The sequence below is a fragment of the Nanorana parkeri genome, unplaced genomic scaffold (assembly GCF_000935625.1).
Source record: "Nanorana parkeri isolate BGI_ZX_2015 unplaced genomic scaffold, ASM93562v1 scaffold165, whole genome shotgun sequence".
Classification (NCBI taxonomy): domain Eukaryota; kingdom Metazoa; phylum Chordata; class Amphibia; order Anura; family Dicroglossidae; genus Nanorana; species Nanorana parkeri.
In genome coordinates this window covers 1,620,838-1,648,422 of record NW_017306433.1, presented here as the reverse complement: position 1 = coordinate 1,648,422, position 27,585 = coordinate 1,620,838, and the positions used below count along the sequence as shown (strand labels likewise).

Genomic DNA, 27,585 nt, shown 5'->3' with positions numbered 1-27,585 from the left:
CAACATTACACAGACTTCTACAGTCTGACTCTAGCCTCTTTAAAGTGAAATAGGCACAGCTTAACAACAAATGGGTAGGCAGCGCTAAAAATAGATCTATGCTCAAATGTTACTAGCCAAATACAAAGCAATAGAGCTGAATTGCTTGCCTTTCCTGCAGTAGATTTTGCACCAGTTTCCCTCTAGTATTGCTTACATAACCTAAAGCCTAGATGGTTGGTCATGTGATCTCTTAAGGGGTGATCGGAGTTCAGGTTGGCTAATCCTCCACTTCAGCAGTGATGATGTGACCAACTGGCTGTGAGTATTACTGAATGGAGTCTGGAACAGTTTTTACAGTGGGAAAGGTAAGTATGTCAGCCCTTTAATGACTCTTCAGTTATCCACCCTAGTTTTAAGTTGGTGTATACATTTTGTTCTACTTTTTAACTGATATACTCCAAAACCTTTGTATAAGAGAAACAAGGGCAGTGCCAAACTTTCCTTGCTGCCTAGTGGATATTGTTGTCTTGAAGATTGCACACCTTAACGCATGTAAGAACTACTTGCCGTTGGCTTCTTTTTAATAGCTGGTTATATGGGGCAACTCCCAGTTAGATTAGATTCAGCAAATAATATAAAGCTCCAAAAAGTCTTAATATAGCAAACATGATAATGCGTTGAACCTGGTATTTGTCTCCCTCTGATCTGATATTTCTGTGAAGAGATATCTAAAGGTTTTAAAGAGGGGATAAAGGACTTGATGACTTATGGTCTAGATCCTAAAGTTAACCCAGACAGTTCTAGATACTGAAAGACGTCAAATGCATTGGCATTAGCTTATCATAGGATTTTTTTTTTAATAAGTTTATCTCTAAAACTTGAATACATTTGGAACCATGGATCACTCTATTAAAAGGCAAGATCGCACGAGAGCTTTTCATACCAGCAGTGTTTTATAGTTGAGATACAGTATGAATAATCCTAATTTAAATGATGACCGCTGCATATTGGTGTGGATGTGAATGGGAAGATCTCTGCTCCTTTGGGCATGCAGCGTTTTGTTTTTTTTGTTCTGGGAGAAGATTCTCTTGTCTAACAGGGTTGCTGCCATGAAGTCTCAAGCGTATGAAAAGCTCTCATGTGACCCTAGCTGAAGTGTGCATGTTATTGTACCCTAACCTTCACGTCTTGATGTGTCAACCAGCCCCCCTGTCTGCAATCCCAATGTATAGCTGTAGGCTCTTTAAATGAATTACTAATTATGGCTCGTGCCATTTTTCCTTGAGGCTTACAATATCTTTTGGAAAAACAAACGGGTTCAGGTAAGGAGGACTGTAAATCTCCGTCTCCCCTCCCTAGTAACAATTTATCTGCCCCTTTGTGAATTTCTGTACCTAGATCTACACTCTCCTTTTGCTACATTGCTTTTTATTTATTTTGTCATGTTGTTTATATGCAAAGTAATGTATAACTTTTTCATATATGCAGTAAAAAAGGGTATCTGGCATCTTCACAAAATGTATGCAGTTATTTAAGGATCTTAATCATTATCCATGTGAAGTCAACTTGTTACTCAATACACATACAAAAATGTACTGTTCTTCAGTCTTTTTCTACTTTTAATGTGTAAGTGCACTTTTTAAGAGTCTTAACCTCCCATGTGCCCCTTTCAATTGCCCTCTTAATCACTGTTGCACATAATCTTACCTCACATTGTCTCGCTTGTCTCAGGCCTGACTGTATTTGCAAAACACAGCTTCAGCCCTCTTTTCTTTATGTTCCGGATCTGTAATCTGAGCTGCTCTCTACTGATCCATAGAAAATAACAGTTCTACTCAGTGCATGCACACAATTTGGGATATGAGCACCATTAAGTCTTATAAAAGCATAGGTGCCCAGTTTAAAGTATGGGACTGGACAACTGAAGATAAAGAGCTGGAACAATGGCCATTAAAGCCCTTTCTTGACCTCGCCATTCCAGAAACTGTGAGCCAGAGTCATAATTTCGAATAGAAATGCATGAGTTGGGGAAGGTGTTGAGTCTTGACATCACACTTATGCGGTAAGGAGAAGCTGAACTCTGGAAACTATTCATAAAAAAGCAGGCATAGTGCAATTGACTAGTCCCTGTTATCGCCTGTGTTCTCCATGCAGTTTATATTTTCGCCAAGAATGACTTACCTTGACTTGTTCTGCATGGTCTCTGTGAAGGCAGCTAACTTGGTGGGCTAACAGGGCTTTGCTTTTACTCATGTCAGATCCTTCTGTAAGGAGAACTGTAAGCAGCACAGTAGAGGCATGACCAAATCTTCTAATACTAACAGTGCCAAGCAGCAGTGCCTTGGGTCTCAAGCTGCAGATATACATGTATTATGCTGTAGGCACGGGAGTGCTTAGGCATACCAGGAAGTGCATTATTTTAGTAGGGATACAAGACAAACTGTATATATTTCACGAGACTGTTGAGACACAATTAACATTTATAAATGTTCCCTTTTAACATGGCAAATCTTTACTCTTTGAGATTAATTAAGTACAATTTCTTATTTACCTAGCTGTAAATTCCCCTCTTCTTTCCTTACCCCAGTATTGTTGTGACTAGTCCCTTCCAGATTTAACCCAAACAGCAGTATCACCATAAGATTGGTAATGAAAGCTTTGTTATTTATAGCATCAGTAAATTATGGCAATAACTTTTAGATTGTAAGCCCTCACGGGCAGGGCCCTCCTTACCATCTTGTCTTGAATTGTATTGTAATTGTAATGTCTTCCTTTATTGTAAAGCACTGTGCAAATTGGTGGCGCTATATAAATCTTGTATAATAATAATTATAATAAGATGCATAATTACCGTTATGGGAGAAATATCATCAGTTGTATTCCCTGGTTATCACATGTTTGGAGACGCAAACTAGTAAACTAAATTGCATGCCATTTTTCAGATCAGGTGACTGTAGTGCATTCGGGGTAACTTTCCCAGTACCAGGATTATTTTTAGAAGCACAGCGGGTATGGCTCTTACAGTAAATATATATTTTAGTAAATAGTGTCAACTTTTGTACACATAGGAAAACATAGGTGTGAAGGAACAGCTATAACACAGAGCATTGTCCATACAATGATCTAAACATACAATGTTTTTTTTTTTTATGTAACTTCTCATCCATAAAAGTAATGACAGTGACACTCTGGTAATACCTGATGAGATCTTTCAGATAATTTCTAGCATCCAGCTTGCTTTCTGATCTTTCTGGATAGTTATAGTATGAGGTAGGTAGTTGCAATGTTTAACTTGTTCATGGCACTATATGATTTATCCCCTTTTTCTGATTAATTATGAGCTCTTTCTGAGCTTGATGACTGGCATTTATTTAGTGGAAGTTACCAAATATATGTCAAGCCTTAAAATTGCACATGCCGGTGAAATTATGAAATACTACGGTGCCCAAAATTGCCCATAGGCGACACTTTTTAAAAGCTTTTACCTCTCATCACTTTAGAGTTAACAGTGATTGATAACCCTAGAATGATTGTTCTCTCTATCCAATGTTTGTGCCATAAATGTTACACATAGCCACAATCATTGTTTTCGCATGTAGCCGCACCTGACCCATGTTTACATTTCATATGTGCATGGGGTGAAGGGCTTTAAAGATTTTTGTTGTTTTTTTATTTTTTATGTAACTTTAAAAACAAACAATTATACATATATATTTTTTACACTTAAATGTATTAATATTACATAGGAGGGCTCATTAGCCCCCTATGTGATGTCACAGAGGAAATGACAGGTCCTCTTTATGGAGACAACAGGGGTCTATTAATGTTACCTATGGAGCACACAGAAGCTGATGAAGTGCAGTACATGCTTCATCAGCTTCTTCACCAGCCACAGCAGTTGGAGAAGTGACAGCCTGAAACCGGAAGTGACAAAATCATTGTTGCTTCCAGTTTCAGTGAGCAGAGGGGAGATCAGCCACTGTGATGCTGAGATCAGCTGTGATCTTGGTTTTAACCACTTTAAGACTGAAACTTTATATGCGTATTGCAGTCCTGAAGTGCTTCATCTGCGTTTGGAAACATTTTCCATCTAGGCCAGCAATTTACAAATGTATAACTTCCACAGAAGTTTTGTTTTTTGCTTTCAACCAGAACCTTTGACATTGGTGTTCTTACTTGTTAACTCCTGCAAAAGATAACATTCTGAGGTTCATTCCTTTTTTTTTCTGCTTCCCATTTTACAAAGAATATGTGGCGCATATACTGTAACCCTTGTGTTTCTCTAAGTAAGCACTATGTATGGTAAATAGCAGAGCTTAGTATGTTAAAGGAGGATTGGATGGAGCCTGGAACTTTTAGCCTACAGTTTATTTAAATGCTTGTGCTGGCACTACTACTTCACTGTTGTCACCTATGAGAAGCTGAAGGTTGATTTAAATTGAGGACTGTAGTGTCTGCCTCTGTGTTCTGTAATGGCCACGTTATCGTTTCAATTTTCATCTCTTGAAGGTGAAATGTTTGTTGTGAACAGAATCTGTGCCAGAGCCCAAGCAGAAAATATGTGGCAGCATTTGAAAGTACAGATAACAGCTTTACCCCACATAGATACTAATCATTGGTAAACAGGGTTGGTTGTACATACAACTGGACTATAAGCAGAAATCCAAGTGAGACCCCCTGTGGTAGAATTTCCCTATGTTGATTCATGACCATTTTGTAAGGAAACTCTGAGCCATTGTACAATAATCCCAGAGTTATTTCTGTGTTAGAGCCATTATCATGCCCATGTTACCAGAGGCAGAATAGAGCCATAATCTAAACTATGTTACAAGAATAACTGTGCTGACCTTCTACCTTAACCACAGCAAAATCATGTTACTGCTGTGCAGAGAGATACTATGCTGCAAGTCCCAGAGGAATGCCATGCAACCAGTCATTGTTGCCATGTTACCCAAGGCACGGCTGGCTTTTTACCAGAGGCAATAATGCCACGTTTTCTAGAGCCATAAGTATCTTATTACCAGAGATGAAATTCTCATACTAGCAGTCATACTTTTGTCACATATCTTGTTAATGAGATAACTAGCCTTACACTATATACCACATATATTGTGTGTGCATTAAGGATGGTAATGACTTTTGAGCGAGCGCGAACATGCAGCTGTCAAAATAACCATTCCCTACCCCTGCACCACCTGTCTCCTGAAATCTGACTCTGAATATCTGAATAATAACCAATGAGATTCTCTCCTGCAAGTAGCAGTGCGTCTTCATACTGTGAACCTGTTTATGGTTGGCATTTTATGGTGACTGATTGGAATTAAAGGAATTGCACCACTTCTGCTACCAAGATGCAGGAGCGATTCCTACCATCTGCATATGTGGCTTTTCAGGTCCACATCATTGGTAGCTAGGATCCCGGCAGTCCCGACACCAGGCGCCGGTGCACAGCTCGTTACATGGACGCTTAAAACCATCAAAGGACAATTTTTTTTATGGAGTTTTTAAGGCCACAATTGATGACCGCAAACATATTTAGGGGCCAAGGAATCTGTTCTTTCCTTGAAAGTTCTTTTCCTAGTGAAGCCTTTGTTGTAATTCCATTTTCAGGTGTTTTTTAAACTGTACTCTGGGGGGGAAAAATGCTTGTTACATCTAGGAGCTAGCAAAAAAAGGCTGTAATATTTATTCCTCACTACCCAGGCTGGTGGCGCTTTCCTCATCTCTTCACCCTTTGGTTTTTGGGCAGGCCTTTGCTGTCCTAAGGTACAATGTAGGCTAGTGGCCCTGCATTGTATGGGATGACATTATAATGGGGGAAGGATGCTGGTAAGGTATCCTTCCCCCATTAGAATTTCACCATAGGTCCCTAACATATATTTAAACCTTGCACTGAGGGGAGGCACCACTGCAGGGGTATTTTTTTTTTTCTGGTGTCTGAGTCGGGCTTTAAATTGTGAGTAAAACTCAGAAGTGAGAGTACTTTTCACAGTGAAATTTTTGAATGCAATGTTTTATCTCTTCTACTGAGCTCCTTTGCGCTGATGGTTTCACAGTGAGGGCTTTCTACTACTATCTTGCTGCAGTATTTGCTGGACCTTTACAGCAGAGGATCGTTGGAACAGAGACATATGTTATAACAGTTAATGGGCTACATATAGGCCCCAACTTCTGGCCAGGTTAAACTAAGCTTCATACCCAGTCATTCCTCTGTCCACTAACACAGCCTATAGTCCTGCTGAAGTTCTGAAAGACAGGGAAAGCTTATAGCCAGCAGGGGGCTGGATTTTGGCATAATTGGAGGTCCCCATTGTCAGCCTTTGCTTAGGACGTTGCACAGGGATTAATTTAGAATCTATTATGGGGATTATTAATTGGCAGACTAACACAGGTATTTGCAAGCTCCACAGGTTGCCTGCAAAAGTTGTTACTTTTGAAGCAATTTAGGCCTGGGAAGATTTATGCAAGTTATTAGTTTCTTCCTGACCAACTGTGCACAGCCTAATATCTTTTACTGAACTCAGTAATACATAAATATATATAAAAGGGCAAATATGTTTAAAAAACATGGATCTGGAACTGTGACAATCTCTCCTGCACTTTTGTTACATACATACATACATTTTAAAATATATTGCTAAGAGGTTCACATATACTGAGTGAAGTAGTTATAACTTTAGGGCTGGGGAGGTTACTCGAACTTAAAGTGAGAGTAGAATTTCACCATAGGTCCCAAATTTTATGGAATTTGAAATGACAGTAACTATTCCCATAGATATTTTCATAAGGGATAATCTGATAAACCAATGACTTCCACTGGGCTGTAGTAGGGGGAGAATGGGAGAATGGACTTATGCATTTATTACCTCCTGGCTTTGTTTGCCATAGACACAGCTTGTTACAAGGATATTCTAGTATGAAGTGGCCAATAGTCTTCATCTAGAATACCAAATATCTGTGGAAGAGGGAGTTGTGATAAGGTAGTAAGCACAGTAATAAATTACTGCCAGAAGTCAGATACAATCTGACAACCAAAAATTAAGTGCATGAAATTGCCTGGGGTTTATTATATCACATACAGTTGGGGGTGGCCATATGCCCCATTTTGTGCAGTTAAGCAAGAGATGGGTATGTTTGCTGTGTACTATGCAATTGTATTAATTTATTAACTGTTGGTGAGACCAACATGAGAGGAGCATACAGTAAGGAAAATAGTTATTTGATCCCCTGCAGATTTTGTAAGTTGCCCACTTACAAAGAAATGAAAGGCTTATAATTTTATCATAGGTGTATTTTAAATGATAGAGACAGAATATCAACCAAAAATCCAAAAAAAATACTTGATACAAATGTTATAAATTGAGTTGCAGTTCAGTGAGTAAAATAAGTTTTTGATCCCAAAGCAAAACATGACTTGGTACTTGGTGGAAAACCCTTGTTGGCAAGCACAGAGGTAAGACGTTTCTTGTAGTTGGTTACCAGGTTTGCACACATCTCAAGAGGGATTTTTCTTCTCTAAATCCTTAAAGGAGAACTATGGGGTCAGTGTTTTTCCCCATATTTCTCCTTAGGGTAACGGGAGGACACAAACTAGCGTCCTCCCGTTACCCTAAGCTCAGTATACCGCGAGCTGTAGCTCGCGGTATACTGAGCTTAGGGTAACGGGAGGACACAAACTAGCGTCCTCCCGTTACCCTAAGCTCAGTATACCGCGAGCTGTAGCTCGCGGTATACTGAGCTTAGGGTAACGGGAGGACACAAACTAGCGTCCTCCCGTTACCCTAAGCTCAGTATACCGCGAGCTGTAGCTCGCGGTATACTGAGCTTAGGGTAACGGGAGGACACAAACTAGCGTCCTCCCGTTACCCTAAGGAGAAATATGGGGAAAAACACTGACCCCATAGTTCTCCTTTAAGGTTTCTTGGCTGTCGCTTGGCAACTAAGTTTCAGTTCCCTCCATAACTTTTCTATAGGATTACGGTCTGGAGACTGGCTAGGCCACTCCATTACCTTAATGTGCTTCTTCTTAAGCCACTGCTTTGTTGCCTTGGTGGTATGTTTTGGGTCATTGTCACGCTTTGCAAGTGTGCAAACTTACAAAATCTACACATTATACAACCCAGGTTGTGCAGGGGTTTTTTTTTGAGGGTACTCATATAGTTATACTTCGTACAAATTTGTTGATGTTCATCTAAAAGATTTATTGAATACAGATACTCCTCGCTTAACGACTTACCTGTTTTGCGACCACTCGCACTTACGACCGTCCTCCGAGCGACCTCCGACCTCGCGCGTCAGCGCCAGTGCGACGTGTCGCCGGGGGAAGTGACGTCCTCCGTTCTTCACAGCGCGTCCCCGTGAGTATTTTCATTGCCCGATGTACAGTACACTGTTCAGTACTGTACATCGGCAACGCTATACAGTACTGTACTAATGCAGTACAGTACTGTATAGAGTTCCTCACTTAACGACCAATTCGTTTAACGACCTGGTCGTAGGAACGGAACTCGGTCGTTAAGTGAGGAATACCTGTAATTATAAATATTAAAAACAATGCTCATATATATACATGATTCTTATAACCCTAAAATTATTACTTCTTTTCACATTTCATAATATTTTATATACAATTCATAATTCATATTTCACTATGTATATTCATAATTCCTTGATTTTCGTATGCAGTATTGTATTGCTTTGTTAGTCCCCTACGCGTTACGCTCGTAGGCTTCTTCAGGGGGATCGGTATAAATCTATTTGTAAATACATGATACATTGTTCATCAACATGTTTATATGCCATTTCATAATCCATTTGTAAATCATATTTTCCAGTTTTCAATGTTTCCATTCAGCTTTATACATTTACTTTTAGTACAATTGAATTGTACAGCCACTTACCTAGGGGTCAAGTATCATGGAGAGACCTAACACCAGGGGGACAGGAGCAACTCTCATCACCCCCAGAAAGTAACAAAAATCTGCAGGGGATCAAATAATTATTTTCCCCACTGCATATCATTTTATTCCTCGCTCCCGCGAAATCGCAGAAAACTACCATACCCAAAATTGGCCATAGGCGACACTTTAAAAGCTTTTACCGCTCATCAGTTTAGTGTTATCAGTGATAGATGGCCCTAGAATTATTGCTCTCACTCCAACGTTTGCGGCGATATGTAACGTGTGGCGTAATGGGCGCAATCGTCTTTTTTTGCACCTATGCGCGCCCGACGCATGTTTGCATGCGTGTAGGTATGGGTGGGGACTTAAAAAAGAATAAAAAAACTAAAACATTTTTTAATGTGTTACTTTACATTTTTTGGGGGGCTTTAAGTTTTTTCCCCTATTTTTCTTTTCCACTAAACTTTATTGCTATCACATACGGGGGCTAATAAAACCACCCTATGTGATAGCAAAATAGGTCCTCTTTATGGAGACATCAGGGGTCTCCAAGACCCCTAATGTCCCCTAGGACCCCCAAAAGAAGCTGATGAAGCACAGATCTGCTCCACAAGAGTGACATAAGATGCGGAGGGAGGGGGGGGCACCGATCGTCACCCCATACAAGCGATCCGCCGGCGGATCACTTGTATGTTAACAGGCATCACTGCCTGTTTTTAAATATCGGGCATTGCCCGCTCGTGCACGCCGCTGGGGCCGTGTCTGAGCGGACGTCTAAAGACGCCCGCTCAGATCTAGAGCGCTCCCGGCCGGCCGGTTTTTTTACTACGGCCGGCCCGGAGGTAGTTAATCTAAATCACAACTTAATATTTGAATGCTATATATTAAAAGTTGCGTGCAGCTTGAAAAAAAAAAAGTTGTATATAAGTGGTTTTGTAATATTGGGCTATATCTAGAAATATACACAGTTGCCCATTCCTAGTTCTCTGCTACAAGGTTAATGAACATTCTCAGGGCAGGCAGCATTTTACATTTGGACTTAGTCTGAGGTCATGAAGGGGGACTCTTGCAAGTGGTAGGTTCCTGTGTAATATATTTAGTGTAATATTATAGTGCTTACCCTTTTCTCAAGGCCGTTTAGGACTAATTCAGGCTTTTTAAAGAATCATTAATGGTTCAGAATCCAGAAATAGACAAAATGTTTTTGTAAATGTTCCTGCAAAGGACCTAGATGGTTTCTATACTAATACTATCCTTTGTTGTAATTTTATTTTAGTTATCCTGTGTTGTATTGTGCAGCATGGGTAGTGGAAAAAACACTGTTTTAAATTGGGCCTAAAACATTAAAATGCTAAATAAAAACTTGGTAACACCTCAGTTTTCTCTTACTGTTGTACTCTGCCACTTTGACATGTTTGGGACATGTTTTCTTGACAGTTGAAGATGAGAGCTGGTGGTACCAGTGAGTCCTCAAAATGGAAGAAACAGAAGCGATCTCCACGACCTCCTCGCCATTTAACCAAAGCAATGAGTGGAGTTGAATCACAACAGCCTTTAACTAATGGATCTTCAACAAACACGGGTAATTGAAAAAAAAAAAAAAGAGTGGCTTCACCAATTCTTAGCCCTTCCCTCCGGTCTTAAACTCTTATTATATGTTCATTTTTAGCCACTTTTCATTCAGCAATTTGGAGCAAAAATTTTTTGTAATGTGCGGCTTTACCTGTTAAAAGTACCTGTAATCGTAATCCCTAATGTATCCTCCTAACTAAACACTTGACCCCCCAAAGCATAACTATAATTTTACCTATTCCCTTTCACCTTATGCTGAGTTTTAAAAAAAGGGGCTGTAAAAGAGTGGTCACTTTGTCTCCCGGACATTAAAGGTCCCCCCCCCATGCTGTGCTGTAAGTAGGTAAGTAATTAGGGATTTGCCTAAGGTGCTGTGCCATTCATTTTGAATGTTTTCTTCAGCTTTCTTTACTATACAAGCAAAAAAGAGGTTTTCTTTTTTCCAATCCGGAGTTCAGCTTTAAGTCGAACTCCAGCTAAATGTTAGTATTTGATGGAGTGGGAAGTGGAGAAGTATTTAGTTATTGGTTTTTATTGTAGTTGACCTCTTTGGGAATATTCCCCTAACTTTCTGTGGGGTTTCTTAGACAGGATGGGATTTTCTTAGTGGGAACACCTGGAAATAAAGAAAAGCTGGCTTGGACTCTCTAACCCCCACCCGCTCTACCCGAAATAGCTGAAATTTACTTTAAATGTTACTTAGGGGTTTGTAATGATTGTGTGTATTGTTACTGCAATCAATCAGTGCTTCCACTGAGAAATTGAAGGGCAGCACTAGGGCCCAGCCAAGCTCTCCTGCAGTGCTGGTAATCAAACACTAGCAATATGGTCGTGATCTCAAAAGTCGTGCGATGGTTGTGGGGTGTATGGGCAGCTTTAGAGGTTCAGGACCTGGTTATGCTATCTGTGTGCTAGACTGGCTTAACAGAATTTTTTTTTTTTCCTGGTTAAGACTTTTCACTTTTATGTATTAAGCTTTCTTGTCTGTAGTTCAGCTACGTGATCTCGTTCTACAAAGTTATATATATTTGTAACTTTTCTTTTTAGCTGGTATTCCTTTTATTGAGGCGTCCTCCCTAGATGCTACCTCTCCTGTCTCAGTTGGAAGTTCAGAAGCCACATCATCTGCTGTCAGCCCTGTGACTGACAGTGCACTTGGATTATCCTCCCAGGCTACTTCTAAAGAGGATCTTTCTGAGATAGATGGTGCAAATATTGCTGCCACACTACATTCATCTGGAGACCTGTATCTGTCTGAACAGCCAAACCCCGATGACCAGAAGGTAGTAGTTTAATTACTCTGTAGATTTGTTTTATATTCGGTTTTTACATATTTAAAACACTGTCATACTATTTTATTTTATGCATCTGATGGTGATAGTGGATTTTGTTTTGCTGTTCAGCAGCCTTATTTAGTTAGGATCGTTTTTTAAACTTGGGTCTAAGACAAATGTACAGGGATAGTGTAAAATTCCATTCCAAGTTGGAGGATTATATCTTTGGCTAGCCATACACTGTTCTATTTTATTCATTCAGCCCACGGATTGAACAAAAAAAAAAAATTGAACCGATTCCTCCAACACTTTTTCTTTGGCTTGTTGGAATACACAAACGGTGCTGGCAGCTTATTGGCTGCCAGCACAGTTCGTACAAAGATTTTCCAACTGGCTCCTTCGATTAGCTGATTGAGGGATGACGGCCGGAAAGGGTGCCCACTGTGTGAATTTTGGCTATTTCCTGAAGAACCACCAGAAATTTGCATATCGTATGGCCAGCTTTAGTTTGTCATGCTTCCTTTGTGAGATGTATTCTGTGCAAAGTCCATTTATTTCTTTGTCAGAAAAAGTATATTTGAGTCTTATACAAAATCTGTGTAACTCTCATCCCTCTCCCCCAAAATCACAAATATTAGTTGTTTGGAATCCAAGAAGAAGGAGTCTAGGGACGGAAACCTTAGTGTGTGACAGTTTTCAAATCCTTCCCTTCTTACCCTTAAGGGCTCATTCACACCAGAGGGGAGGCGTTTCAGCGCGGTTTCTAAAAGGGTGTTTTTGGCCGTTTTTAATCACGCTTCAGCGCTGAAACGCAATAAAAAATGCCCAAAAATGTGCTAATCAGCGTGTTTCCATTGAAATCTATATGGAATTTGCGATGATTAGCATGAAAAAATAGCTCAGGGAGCATTTTGGGCGGCAGGTGGTTCAGATCGCGCAGAGACGCATGATCGCATGAACGTTCCCCAAAAGAATGAATGTCAGCGGTTCATCGCTGACAAATCTGCGCAACCGAACCGCCCTGGTGTGAACGGGGCCTCAGGATCTATGGGATGTTATCCATTTCTGATGCCTGAATATCTATGAAATAAATATCCATTCTGATTCCAGTCCATTTTGATGCTAATTTCATCATCTCGTAGAAATATACAGATGTATTTTTTCAAATTAATGTTTATATTCAATTAAAAAAGTTATACTTATGTACATTTAAATGACATGATGGTGTTCCAGTCTTTGCTTCATAACCATTGTAACCATTTTTCTGTTCTGTAAAGACTGAAGAATTACTAGGAAGAAAGACACAATCTGCCTCTGTTGAATCCATTCCAGAAGTTCTAGAAGATAGTTCATCACTGGCTGAACATTCAGACTCTGCCTCTGTGCACGATATGGACTATGTCAACCCTCGTGGAGTTAGGTTCACGCAGTCTTCACAGAAAGAAGGTGAGAGGTCTTCAATTGGACATATAGCATTTAGTAATTTTAGTTATTTTATTTTTAGATACTGAAGAGCTATGAGCAAGCCTTCCTTTGATTGTTGATTTTAAAATGCCCTGAGGCTTTCCTGATAAAAGTTGGCAGTTATTAACTGAATGTAAACCATAGCACCAAAATCAGAGCTATACAAATTGCTGTGTATGTTGCATTTGCTTACCATTACATTTTGTTTTTCTAGGAGTGGTTTTGGTCCCTTACGGATTACCTTGTATTCGTGAACTTTTTCGCTTTCTAATTTCACTTACCAACCCTCATGATCGCCATAATTCTGAAGTGATGATGCACATGGGTTTACAGCTGATCACAGTGGCATTGGAGTCTGCTCCCATAGCAAATTATACCTCGCTTCTCGGGCTGATGAAAGATGAACTCTGTCGACATTTATTTCAGGTAGCACCTAGTGTTTCATACAATGCCTAAAAGATGACAAACAGCAGTAGAATTAAATATATACTATATATAAAAGTGTCATATACCCCTTTGCAAATGGTCTTTGCTTATTTATGAGCCCTTTAATGTTCACAGGCAGAAAGTCTACATTGTAGTAAGCAGTATGTTAATAGACCAGAACATAGATCTACTCTTGGCCTTAACAGACTGTTGGCAGTTAATAGAACTGCCAGTAAGCGGATATATGCATGCCTGCTGCGCCCCCTGTTATTGACAGGTTAAGCTGCCAGGTAGCACTTGATAAACCTCCTTACACGAGGTGTGTTGAGTAAAATCCGTATTCCGTAAAAACTTTGCAAGTCCTTTCTGAATGAAGGTATTTGCCAACTGGAGTCTTTTGACTGCAAATTATTCATCAAATTATCTGTTATTGTAGACCTTCTTTTTCTAGAGATTGCAGCTGATCTCTTTAAGAAGGATCCCCTTTTGTTTGGTAGGAAATAAAACTGTAGAAAAATTGAATTGCTTAAGTATACACACTAATATAATGTATATAGGTGCTCCAGTACAGCTATTTTTTGTAGTTAGGAGGGGAGTAGGGAATTTCTTAGGGGTTATTTACAGAAATATTGGTTTTAACTGCATCTGAAAGTAACGTTTGGCATAAAATATAGTAATTTTTCAAAGACTTAACATTTTCTCTCAATAAATGTATGCCCTTCTTTTCAGCTGTTAAATGCAGAACGATTAAACTTGTATGCATCTTCCTTGCGAGCTTGCTTCCTTCTCTTTGAAAGCATGAGAGAACATCTAAAATTTCAGCTGGAGGTAAGATTTTTCCCTTAAAATGTGTGATTATCAATTAAATGCACAGTTCTCATGAGTCAACATTACTAAGTAACATCATTTTGCGTACAAAAGGGCCTTTTTGTTGCTATGAGAAAACAATCTATCATATGTAGCTATGGTATCAATATGCACTTCCAGTAAGGTAGTATGTGAAATGTAACTGGTTTTACCAACTGATTTTGTAGATGTACATTAAAAAATTGATGGATATCATTACTATGGAGAATCCAAAGATGCCATATGAAATTAAAGAGATGGCGCTGGAAGGTATTGTACAGCTCTGGAGGATACCCAGCTTTGTAACAGAGCTATACATAAATTACGACTGTGATTTTTACTGCTCCAACATCTTTGAGGATCTTACCAAGCTGCTCTCTAAGGTAAGCATAGCCATCTTTATTGCTGAATAATAAATACCTAAAATAATAGTAGTTCCCAATGAATCTAGTGTGTGTGGTTTGGGGTGATGACATATGTTGTTCATGTAAAGGGTATTGTTTAGTTCCTATATCTCAAGTTGTAGGGGGTACTTCTTAAAGAAACAAGTACTGTGTGTAATGGTCTCATACATCGTTTACAATCTGCTCTATAGCTTATTATGTTTTCTTAGATTACAGGAGACTAAAGAGTATTTGGAAACCAAGGATTGTGCTGGCACTCTTGTGAGATTTGGACATTGGCAACCAAAGCTGTAAAGACTGCCCTGTATAACCCCTCCCACTCCCAGAATGCCTTGCTGCTGTCTTTTCTCTGCTCTGATCGAAGCAAGCCACTTATATTTTTTTTTCTTTTGTTACATTTACCAAGATCTTCTAACAAAATTTGTCAGCTGCTACATAGCCTCTTTTTTGCAGCTGTGAGCTGGGTGGGGACCATACCTGAACCCTGTCAGAGAGAAGATTCAGACTGGCCTGTATTGATGCTTCAGGCACTGGACCGCAATAGGCTCTTACCTCGGCATGTGGTGCAGTGCATTGAGTTATCTGCAGGGCGAAGACTGTGTGGATGGGGAATGTCCCCTGGATCCTGCCTACTGTCATTTTTCTATGTGGTGGGGGCCGCAAGATGGCCAGACCACAACAGTGAGTCAGGGCATTTGCTCTTTAATTGGGAGTCTGGGTGGTTGCTTTTACTTTGCATCCCCCTAAGGGGTTAAAACAGTTAGGCCAACTGTGACCCTTTCAGATCATGGCGACATTTATTGTGTTGCCTCCACTCTATTATCTCATGGACTGGGGCACCCTTATGAAGTCTGCGCCTGACACCGAAATTCAGGGGCCACACACATGATTTCATACCCTCCCTGTTAGAGGTCCATCTCTGATTCCCTCTGGTAGTTGCTACTCCCACATTTCCGATACCATCCTGGTTTGCACATTACAAATTGGTGCTGCCTGAGTTCTCTATAGAACCCTCAATCTGTTAAGACTTTTTCTCTGTGCATTCCCTATTGTATCTGGCACTCTTTAGGGATGAGCCTAATCCTGGAAATGTCCTTGGACCTCCTAACTTTTCTCTCAGCAGAGGAGGATTCCTAATGCAGTGGCCTGTCCCTGTTGTGAAAAATGGCCTGGATGGGAAGGGGGTTTAACACCGCGGATGTCAACTGGTTAATAAGCCTCTGACTGTCCCTGTTGAGGTCATCCCCGTGCTTAATGACATAGTGTATAAAAAGACTTGAAGTCCTTCTCAGGCCTTATTGTTTCTCATGTACCCTACTATACAATCTGCTGTGGTGATTATATCCATCTGTGTGGTCCGAGCATATGTCCTCAATCCTGAATCTAAATCGTTTTGATTTAACATTTCATTTTGGAATGAATGGAGTTTTCCCGAATGAAAACCACATTCACTGTTAGAATTTCGTTCGATCGAGAAAAATTTTCCGACATGCTCATTTTTAATTTTTTGTCACTGCGGTCAAAATCGATCATCTGTTTTAACCTCATCAACGATTAGAAATGTGAAAAAATGTTTTGAAATTGATTTTGCTTGTTCCAAGGTCTAACCGTGTATACCCTAGTTTACTATTGCTTGCATGCTGGTAGATGGAGGGGCTATACTGGCCAGTCCTTTGGTTGCCAGTGTCCAAATCTCCTGAAGCTGACATCATAACCAGGGGTTCTGAATACCATCCTCTGTCCTGTAATGTACTTCAAGAAAAGTATTTTATAGGTAGGATAAAATCCTGTTTTACTTGATACACATTTAAATATATAGCTATGGAAAACAGTTTATATTGTGTTCCTATTTTGTTTTGATATGTCAAGTGATTTTTTTTCTCTCCCAGAATGCCTTTCCAGTATCTGGCCAACTCTATACAACTCACCTACTTTCACTGGAAGCTTTACTAACTGTCATTGACAGCACAGAAGCACATTGCCAGGCTAAGATTCTGAGTAACACTTTGCAACAGGATAAGAAAGAGACAGGCAAAACCACTGCAGATAATGCAGAGGGATCTTCGGAGTCGAATGGTATGTTTTGCATTATTTTAAAGGCTGTTTACACCTTTTGAAAAAAAAAAATCATAAATACACCCACATTGATTAAAAATAAATGTGCATTTAATAATTTTTTCAAAGGAGCCTGCAAAGCATTGGATCCCAGATGCAAATCCCAGGCTCCTGTAGACGACTTCTTTTCAGTTATGGGGCTGGAGGAAGTTCTCAATGGACTGCAAGTGCAGTGACGTCACCACATTTGTAGTCCTTTGAGATCTGTGACTCCCTCTGCCAAGATTGCAAACATGATTTTTTTTTTTTTTTGCTCAGATTCTGTGAATGAATGGTGATCGAAATAGACAAGATCCTGTTGGGGAGAAGCACCCTACAGTATGGGCGAGCAATGTGGTTTGGGGGGGCTGTGGACTGTGACCATGTTTCATATTAAATCCTACATGTGGATGTAACGCGAAACCTAATCTGAAGTATGGAATTGCCCTTTAATGTTAACTTTGTTTCATATCTTGGGAGTGCACTTTCCTGTTTATTTATTATTGTATTTTCTTGGTTTTGGTTTAATAGTATTTTAATTATTTTTTATTTAAGGCAGTGAATGTGTTATGGAAGGCACCGCATCAATCACAAGTGCAGAATCCAAGGGGGCCCATCCTCCCACCAGTGGGCATTTAATGGCAGACAAAATGAGTCTTGGAATTCAGGAGGCCGAAGGTGGCTGTAGTAGTGGTTAGCTATCTTAACACTTTTTTAAACATTGCTGAATACATTCTCTAGAAGACTTTTTGCCATGTACATAACGATCATTTGATCTACTTACAATTGCTTATTTATTTATTATACAAGTAAATAGTAAAAGTTTTACTTATTTTATATTCAAAATCCAATGAATGCATTAACTTTAAAGGAATTAAATAAAAGCTGCCACTTAGCAGGTCTTTTGGCCAATTAACACTCAAGTTCTTTTCCTTATATGAGATAGCAAATGTGTCTTTTGTGAAATATCTTATTCAGCCCTTAATTTTAAAAGAATTGAACACGCATATTTTTTTAATAATGTATTTCTTATTTTAATTCTGGTGAAATATCAGTGGCCTATTGCAGCAGAAGTGGACAAATTAGTATGTAGAATAAGGAAGTCAGGATAACAAATCTTTAACCAAAAATTAGACAGCAGTTTAACTACTTGGGTACCAACCTCTACATACCCCTGGGGAAGAGAGGGTGGGGGGTAAAAAGAGAAGCAATCCCATAAATTATTTAACCCCTCCCCCACCTTGAATCTGCTGCTGCCTAATTGCTTCTGCTTTGTTCATAAATACTCCTTCCACCCCTTGTGAGAGGGCTCTCAAATATCTGTCTTTATATTTGTATATTTATATACATAGCGCCGTTTTAAATCAGCGCTGCAGAACACCACGTCAGCCACTTCACTGTTTTAAAACACACAGCGGTAGTAAAGTGGTTAAAGTGAATGTTGTTTTTACTGATTTTTGGTCATCGCTTCTTGCTTTTATATATTAAAATTACTAAAAGTATTTTTTTTAAACTTAATAAAAGGGGGGTAAATGTAGTCAAATCAGTTTTACAAACTTAAGGTGCTACTACCCTTTACCTAAATAGTATTGAGAAGAAACAGGGGACTTTGAATATAGAACCCGTGAAAGATCTATTACACAAAATAATTTGTTTGTATATAAAAACAAAAAACAAATAAAATGTAAAATAGTTATTAAAAACCTAAATATACCTTATACATGTACATACACACTATACAGTAGTTTTTGAGACCATTACGGTCTATTAGGTTTATTATTTCCTTAGAAGGGAAGCACTTTACCAAACTGACTTCACTGCTGCCCTGTCATTGTGAATAGCCTGTGTTCTGGTTGATTCTTAACGCCCAGCTTTGAGTCACAAGATGAACACATACCCCTCCCTCTTGTTAGATCATATCATATAGAAGTTTATTAGTTTTCAATAGCACAAAAGCAGACAGTGCTGAGCTTTCTTATGAAAAAGCCCACACAAATCAAAAAAGAAGCACCCTATGTTGTTTACCTAAAAAATGTTTAAAAGACACGTATATAAACAAAAATAATTGGTGAAAATCATGGTAGTTTTTTTTTTAGTACCAGCAAACATGCTTATATTGAAAGCAGTGTAGACAATTTAAAATGCAGGAGTTTTAGAAGGCTCTGGCTGGAAAAATAGTATATTATTTAAAATACTTTTTTATATTTAATTGGTTTTCTAGCTGATAAGAAGACCCAGGGAATACCAGTACGCTTTTCTTCTTTACTTCCAACTGTGCAAGAACTGAACGATATAAAAAACAAGAAAAAGGTATATAAATCCTAAATGTGTCTAAACTTCGTGTGTTTGTTTACAAATTCTAAATGTTTATAACTTGTTAACAAAATCTTTCCACATCATGTAATTAGAATTTTAATTATGCTGCGTTATTCCCAGCTCCTCATAACTGGAACAGAGCAGTTTAATCAAAAGCCAAAGAAAGGGATCCAATTTCTTCAGGAAAAGAATCTCTTGACTACACCAATGGATAATAATGAAGTGGCTCAATGGCTCAGGGAGAACCCCAGATTGGACAAAAAGATGATCGGGGAATTTGTGAGCGATCGCAAGAACCTTGATTTGCTTGAGAGCTTTGTGGGGTGAGTCCAATAAGTCTTAACAGGTTGTTTTCCAACCTAAAGGAATGCATGGAAGAACCCTACTTGCAATCTTATTCTATCTAATTGCCCTCTTACACTTTACAAAATCGTGTATACATTGTGTAAATCCAAAAACTGTATTATAAAACCAAAGGCTTTGTTTTTAGTTTTGGATAGAGTAAGTGAATGGTTAAGACTCAATCAGGTTGTTTTTTTTCCTGTTTTTATCTCTGCCCCCATTGGGGAGATTTCCCTTCACCTCCGGTCCCCTGAGACACTAGGGATACCTCTCTTAGAGAGTCCACAGGTTGTTAAAATAGGTATACCCAAGGTCTTGGCAGTGAAAGGGTTAACTTGCATATTAACTGTCTGTGGGGAATTGTATCAAGTACTTTTGCAAAGTCCAAGTATACTATATCCACAGACACCCATTTGTTTATTTGTTTATTGCTTACTTGATCATAAAAAGAAAATACATTGGTTTGATAACTTTGGTCTTTTGTGAATCCATGCTGTCTTTCACCTTATTATATTATTTTCTAGCAAAAACATGTATCTGTGATCCTTTATCAAACTCTAAAGCACGGGCGCCCACAATTTTTTTCAAATGACGAGCTCAATGAGATCTACCAACGAAAAACACCTGCATTCAGGGGCGGGAGGGGGCGTGGCGGTGCATTGAAATCAGCCAGGCACCGCAGGCAGGCCCCCCGCCCACGGTGCAATCGCCTGCACCCGGAAACCCAGGCACATTAGTTTAGCCGAGCGTTTCTCTCTCTCTCTCTCTCTCTCTCTCTCTCTTTCTCTCTCTCTCTCTCTCCTCCCCACTCGGCCTTAGTTCTGTGACAGCTGCTCCCTCCTCTGCCCCCCCTCGCCGCCGGCTGCAGCGGTTCCTTTCCTTCTTCTCGGATCCCCACTGCATACAGATGGGTAGAGCAGCGGGGATCCAGAGAAGCCCCACCGGTGGGAGGAGAGGACATTTTGATCTACCAGTGATCTCTACGCGATCGACTGGTAGGTCGCGATCAACCTTGTGGGCACCCCTGGTCTAAAGTATCTTCCCAGCTATGAAAGTTAGTCTTGCAGGTCTGTAGTTACTTGGTAAAGACTTTGATCCCTTTTTAAATATAGGTACCACATTGGCCTTGGGCAATCCATTGGTACCATGCCAGTCATTAGAGTCTCTAGAAATTAGATACAATGAATTCAAAATAGAGCTCAGTTTTTAAGGGAAATGTTCCAACATGTTCCTTTTTGTGCACAGAGCTGAATAAGGTTCAGCTTTGTAGAAACGTTCAGTGCCATTATTACTCCTATTTTTCTGTTGGTTCTCCATTGAAGAGGCTGTAATGCTGAGAGACTGAATGCTGAGTAACTAAGTGGGGTCGCACCTGTCCACTCCGCACTCTTATTTTCACCATTCACAGTGAGTTAGCACCTTCCCATCTTCCTGCACTGGGTCCTTATCACAAAAGACACATGGTTTCACCTCTGTTAATCCTTGCTGCAACCTAGAGGGACTTAGTCATCTCCAACTATTTGAACGTCTTCCAGTAGCTGGTTTCTGAGTACCCAAAGTTATAGCTTGTATTAAGCCAAGTTGTCCCTGCGGGAGGTGCAACATGTCAGATCCCAAGCACAGTTCGAGCAGCCCCACTGTATAGAATCCATCCTGCTCACGATTGGGGCTGGAACTGCTGTAGGCTCGCTTGTGGGCGGGCGTGTGGGCGGGGCGGGAGCTGCGGCCGGTCTTTACACAGTTTATGTGCAGTTCCCCCGAAAGTAAGACCTAGCGGATTTCTGTAATATAAGACCTACCACCGAACTAGGTCTTATTTTCGGGGTAGGTCTTATATTACAGAAATCCCTGAAGATAGTGCTAGGTCTTATTTTCGGGGTAGGTCTTTCGGGGAAACACGGTATAGCTCCAGGGTTGCCTGCATTGTTTCTTTTTAAGGACCTAACACCGGCAGCCCTGCACTACCTTGTTAATAGGTCTCCTTTTGTTATTTCCCATATGAGTCTACATTTAAAAGAACATAGAGAGAACACTTTGAATGAAATATTGGGCTGCCGAGCTGCTATGTAAGAAGCATTTGCTGGACATGCACTTTGAGGAACCTCTCTTCCAAGCTGCCTCGGATATCCTCACTTTGTGTTAGAGTACTCCTCTACCCCAGCAAAAGAAACCTATGCCACCTGCTGAAAAACTCTGGTCTTGCATAAGAACAATGTGGTATAAAGGTCTAGAGCCTCCTTCATTCCTAAGGTAGTATTGACCTTTCACCTCAACCAGGACGTTGTACTTTTGTCCCTCTGCCCGGCACCAGTAAATCAGATGCAGATTTCCCTTCATTGTCTGGATATAGTTGGAGCTGCGTATGTCTACTTTGCAGCCACTGCTTCCATTAGAGAGGCTGGCTCTCTTTTTATCATTTGTGATAAGTAGGAGAAACAGATTCTCGTTTCACCATTTCTTGGTCGCTCAGATTCAAGCATATGTTCTTAAGGATCAGTTCACACTCTAGGTCTATCGGTGTTACTTACCCCTTTTCGGCATTGGGCAACTGTTTACCAGATTTGCAAAGTTGCTACCTGCTCTTCTGTGCACACAGGTGGATGTTCAGGCCTAATCTGATGCCAGCTTTGGGTGAAAGGTCCTTATGGCAGCTTTTTGAGCTTCAGGCAGTTCCCAGTTCTCCGCTGTTTACAACGGGCCTGTTAGCATTTTTGTTTGCTATGTCGCCCACCCCTCAGTTTGGACGTCCCAGTTGTCTTTGAATCCCTTGTATCTCGATGAACGAGAAAGAAAATTGGATTTTTGTACTCGCATCTTCTTAAAGATCATTGAGGGACACAAGCCCCACCCCTCTGTGTTTATGATCCTTGCTCTCTGCACTGCTTTGTTACAAAACTGAGGTGTGCTGGGAGTGGGAGGAGTTATACTAAAACGTGTAATCTAAAGCATTTCTACAGAAAATGGAGCAGATCTCACGTCAGTCTATGTATTAGGTTGGTCATAAATATCTAGGGACAGTTGGAGAAGGAGTGGAACTAAATTATATTGAAGGAAAAGTACAGTTCACTAATGTTTAATGTGAATGTCAGATTGAGAGGAATGGAATTGATGTTTCTTTCTAGGACGTTTCAATTCCAAGGCCTGAGAATTGATGAAGCATTAAGGCTTTACCTTGAAGCATTTCGTTTACCAGGGGAAGCACCTGTAATTCATAGACTTTTGGAGGCTTTTACAGAACACTGGAGGGTAAGTACCAATCAATATTAACTTATGTGATAATATTTTAATGCATGTGTAGTACCAGGCACTTGTGTTATGGAGAAGTATAGTACTTCATGTAGTAGTTTGTAGATTGTGTTTATAGCCATGCCTTTATCAGTTTTATTTATACACTCTTAACAAATAGAAAAAAGTGGTCCCCTTGGCAACATGGAAATCCCTGGATAGAGCTAACTAATATACTATAACATGTAATAGCTTTATAAATTTGTTTTAATTGAGTAGAAAAATATTTAAACACATAAATCACACATGACAAACATTTAAAATCTTACAATTCATGAAGGCTTTCCTGCATCAGCTAGGTGAGCATGTAACACGTGGCAAGATTTGTTATAATTACCCCTCATAAATTGCGAGCAGTCAATGTGGGATGAGATATTTGAAAATATCAAGTGTGGATGAATCTCTGATTTTAGGAAATGTTCATTCCAAAAGGTATATTTCCATATAGCAGTCCGGACGGGTTCTACAACCGATTTGAAAGTTTCCTTATTAACCTCCCTGAATCCTGGAGGAATTTGTATCCATTTGTTGGTTGTGCACAAAGTAGCAGTCCAGGAAAACATTTCAAGATGTGCAGACTGGCTGAAAATATCCCGTCGGAACCTTTGTGTATTTAAGTTGTATTACGTTGAAACAACATCAAAGTGTATCTCCTCGTAGTGTAGCCGCACCAGATCTCGGTGTGGAGATATCCTTAAAACAGGAAACACTTTGTGTCCAGATTTCTGATTCCGTAACTGTTTTTCGTTATCCGAGCAGTATAGCTCGATCCGCTCTTCATGGTATCATTGAGTCGTCCATAAGCCACATATCAGGCTGTTCATACGCCACAAGTACGGCACATAATGCAGAGCTGTGCATGGAGCTCCAGACACGCTGTCCCTTAGGGGCTTCCATGACACGCTGTCCCTTAGGGGCTTCCAAGCTCCCTTATTGACAGCGTGTCTGGAGCTCCCTGCACAGCTCTGCATTATATTCGGGGACTGAGAATGTACTGAACTCCCTTTGATCTCCTGTCACAGAGCCGTGCCGCTCCCAGCCGCATCGGGACCGGCAACGGTAGTGACAGCTTCTGATACAAGCGATCGAGCGTCGCTTGACTGTAAAGCTCCCGGTCGGCCGTGTAATTACAACGGCCGGCCAGGAAGCTGCTCGTCGGGCTCCACTGTCTGCTCGTCACAGACGAGCAGACGAACTGATTTTTCGAGCCCTGGCTATATGGAAATATACCTTTTGGAATTAACATTTCCTAAAATCAGAGATTCATCCACACTTGATATTTTCAAATATCTCATCCCACATTGACTGCTCGCAATTTATGAGGGGTAATTATAACAAATCTTGCCACTCTCTACATGCTTACCTAGCTGATGCAGGAAAGCCTTCATGAATTTCAAGATTTTAAATGTTTGTCATGTGTTATTTATGTGTTTAAATATTTTTCTCAATTAAAACAATTTATAAAGCTATTATATGTTATAGTATATTAATTAGTTAGCTCTATCCAGGGATTTCCGTTTTGCCAAGGGGGGCCACTTTTTTCTATGATGTTTATGGAAACCCTGGAGCTGACATAATACTTTTCTGGATGTTAATGAGTACACCCCCCCATTGTTTAATATACTCTTAACAAATACTAATTGTATGATTGAATTAACAATGATCTATAGTGGTGTGTGCTATACTATTGTATAAATAAAGATTCAAATGTTTGCATTCCCCTCAGAAATCCAATGGGACTCCATTTGCCAATAGTGATGGCTGCTTTGCTTTGGCCTATGCTGTCATCATGCTGAATACTGACCAACACAATAACAATGTTCGTAAGCAGAATGTTCCAATGACTCTGGAGGTAAGATCAGGCCAGAGATTCTGTAATTCCATTTTTCCATCCAAACCCCTTTGAATGAAAACAGGCCGTCCTAATTTATTACAAATGTGTCAGTGAAAAGTTCAGAAGCTCTACGTTTCGCTATCAAGCAGCTGGTAATGTGAATGTGGCATTTAAGTGTCTGGTAAGAGTATTTTTAAGCTCCTTTTGTTTGAGAATTTACTTAGAAAAATATGTTTGCTTTATCAAAGCTGAGATTTTCTTAAATAGGTGAACCATACAGTGAATATGGTCGCGAGAGGCTTTGTAGTCAAAAACAGCACAGGCATAAGGCATGTTTCGCATTGTACTGATGGTTGCCAATTTTGTATAGTGCTCAAGGTACTCTAAGCCTCTCCCCCAAGCAGAAGAGGGCTTAGAACACCTCTGTGCTTTGTTAAGGATTTGGATATTTTATTTCATTCAGATTTCCCATAGGCAGTGTGTCAAAACACCAGATTATGTCTGTAGGATCAGTAGTCAGTCTAAAAAACTTGTAAACTTTGGACACTTCTTTATGGATATAATTATCTTAAATTTACAAGCTCTTTGGTACAGTAACTCTTTCTTCTTTATTCCTCAGGAGTTCAGGAAAAATTTAAAGGGAGTCAACGGTGGGAAAGATTTTGATCAGGATATGCTTGAAGATATGTACCATGCAATCAAGTAAGTAGTTGTATGACAATATGCCACTCTGCTTGTATTTATTTCTTGAAAGTTGAACAGGTGGCTTCTGTATTGTGTGTTATAACATTTTGCTCAGTATTTTTTGTATGTACAGGAGACAGATTTAAGCTGGCCATACACTGCTTGAATTTGTCCAAGCCTGTTTTTTTTCAATCATTCTTTCTCAAAGGAGCCAGGTCAAAAATTGTTGGTTGAACAGTGACAATCAGCTGCAGTCACTGTTCCTGTAATCTAACAGCGGCAAGTGTCAGCTGTTAAAATACAATAGCCAGCAGAGAAGACTTCCTCATCCAGACTGTTTGGTGGGGTGGGGGAACCGAGTGTTTTATCTTATCCATGCCATGAGACTGAATGAGAAGAAACGCTGAGTGTATGGCCATAACTATACTTGCCATAATCTGGCGTTTTGTAAAATAATCTTCTTAAAGAAAGTTTACTGTAGTGGCTTTTGCTGGAAAAGAAAAGAAATGTATATAGTGAAATTTTAGTACAAAGCTGTAAAATGACATGCGGCAGAAATGATTGTTCTGTGCTAGATTCCAAAAAAACTTTTGTTGTAAAGAAATTGTATCACTTGAACCTGAGGCTCAGGGTATTACTAGCTTCTTATACAGTAATATTTGATATTCTGTTTATTTCCTTTTTTCATTTGACTTTGCAGGCCACATAAGCAGTTGATCAGGTTTCTGTTAGCATTGTGCTGTCGTCATTGCACCTTGTCTAGCTGTTAAGAAGCTGGGCTGCCTTTAATGTTTGCAGCTGTTTGTAGGCAGTTAGAGCTTAAGAACTGCTCAGAAATCCAGTCTGCTCAGTAAATCCAACACCACAGACTTCAAAGATCCGGGGGATTACCATGCTCAGGAGACAGGATGTGATCTCTGGCACTCCTTTGCTTTCATTTCTCCTTTTCATGCTAGAAGCTTAAAGGAGGTCAGTCTCGGAATGTCTTGTGGGTGATGCACACACTTCTGCACTTCAGCACGAGCTTACCAAGCCTGGTGTGAGAAGAAAATTGTTGGTGATCTGCCGCTACTGTATTGTGAAACAATTCATGTGTTACATTTGTTTTTCTAACTTGTCACAACAGACATGGTAGGAAAAAACAAAGTTTAATTAGCAAACTTTTGCCTAAGTCAGGTCCCTACTGTAGGCAATATTCAGCACTGTCCCATCTTAAATCTTGCTTCATGGAATACTGAGCTAAGGCTTTGCAAAGATAGATGTTTTCTATTGGACAGTTGATGTGATGAAAAAAAAATGCAATTTTTAAAGGAAAATCTATATTGTATGCTAAGCTGCTTTATTGAATTGAATATAGTCATTAGCTAGCTAATCTTTTTCTCTAGAAATGATGAAATCGTTATGCCAGAAGAGCAGACAGGACTAGTAAAGGAGAACTACATGTGGAATGTACTGCTGCACAGAGGTGCCACCCCAGAAGGCATTTTCCTGCATGTTACCCCAGGAAGCTATGATCATGATCTCTTCACAATGACTTGGGGACCAACTATTGCAGCACTCTCCTATGTGTTTGACAAGAGCATGGAAGAGACAATTATCCAGAAAGCAATTTCTGGATTTAGGTAATGTTTTATTTCTGTACAAAAAAAAAAAAGTATTTGGCGCTGAACTTCCTTACTAACTAATGTAGTTTCAGCCTTTCACCTCAACCAGGATATCATTCTTTTGTCCAGCTTCAGTTCATCCAAAGGAGATCATCTTTCATTGACTGAAAGTAGTTCGGGCTGTAAGAGTTTATCTACAGCTACTGCTTCCTTCAGAAAGACTGACTTTCTCTTTGTAATTTCTGATGGTTCCCATAAGGGTGAACCAACTTTTTGTTCCACTATGGCTCAGATAGAACATCATCCGACCTTATGTTCTTAAAGATCAGGTTTACCCTTTCCTATAAAGGCACACTTCTAGATCTGTGCCCCTTTGGCTCTTCAGCAACAGGCTACTGTTTTTCAATTTTACAGGGCTGCCACGTGGTTTTCTGTAGGAAGATGTCATTGCTCCAAATCTGTCTGGAACTCCGGGGTAGACCAAAGAAAGCCCAACCATGCTCTATGGACTTAGCAGGAAGTCCCACACTGATGTCAGATAAGATCAGACATAGCAAA

The 27,585-nt window shown here is 39.9% G+C and overlaps 1 protein-coding gene across 1 annotated transcript in view; it reads left to right on the top strand.

Annotated features, from left to right (window-relative positions):
• GBF1 (golgi brefeldin A resistant guanine nucleotide exchange factor 1) overlaps positions 1 to 27,585 on the top strand; it is a 183,760-nt gene that overhangs the window by 125,563 nt on the left and 30,612 nt on the right. Inside the window, exons 9-22 of the mRNA XM_018554593.1 lie at positions 10,320 to 10,464; positions 11,502 to 11,737; positions 13,006 to 13,174; positions 13,407 to 13,618; positions 14,348 to 14,446; positions 14,653 to 14,847; positions 16,758 to 16,944; positions 17,518 to 17,655; positions 19,184 to 19,272; positions 19,399 to 19,601; positions 22,743 to 22,866; positions 24,632 to 24,757; positions 25,359 to 25,441; positions 26,809 to 27,045. Of these exons, the coding sequence (XP_018410095.1) occupies positions 10,320 to 10,464; positions 11,502 to 11,737; positions 13,006 to 13,174; positions 13,407 to 13,618; positions 14,348 to 14,446; positions 14,653 to 14,847; positions 16,758 to 16,944; positions 17,518 to 17,655; positions 19,184 to 19,272; positions 19,399 to 19,601; positions 22,743 to 22,866; positions 24,632 to 24,757; positions 25,359 to 25,441; positions 26,809 to 27,045 (2,243 nt within the window). The remainder of the gene's footprint in view (positions 1 to 10,319; positions 10,465 to 11,501; positions 11,738 to 13,005; positions 13,175 to 13,406; positions 13,619 to 14,347; positions 14,447 to 14,652; positions 14,848 to 16,757; positions 16,945 to 17,517; positions 17,656 to 19,183; positions 19,273 to 19,398; positions 19,602 to 22,742; positions 22,867 to 24,631; positions 24,758 to 25,358; positions 25,442 to 26,808; positions 27,046 to 27,585) is intronic.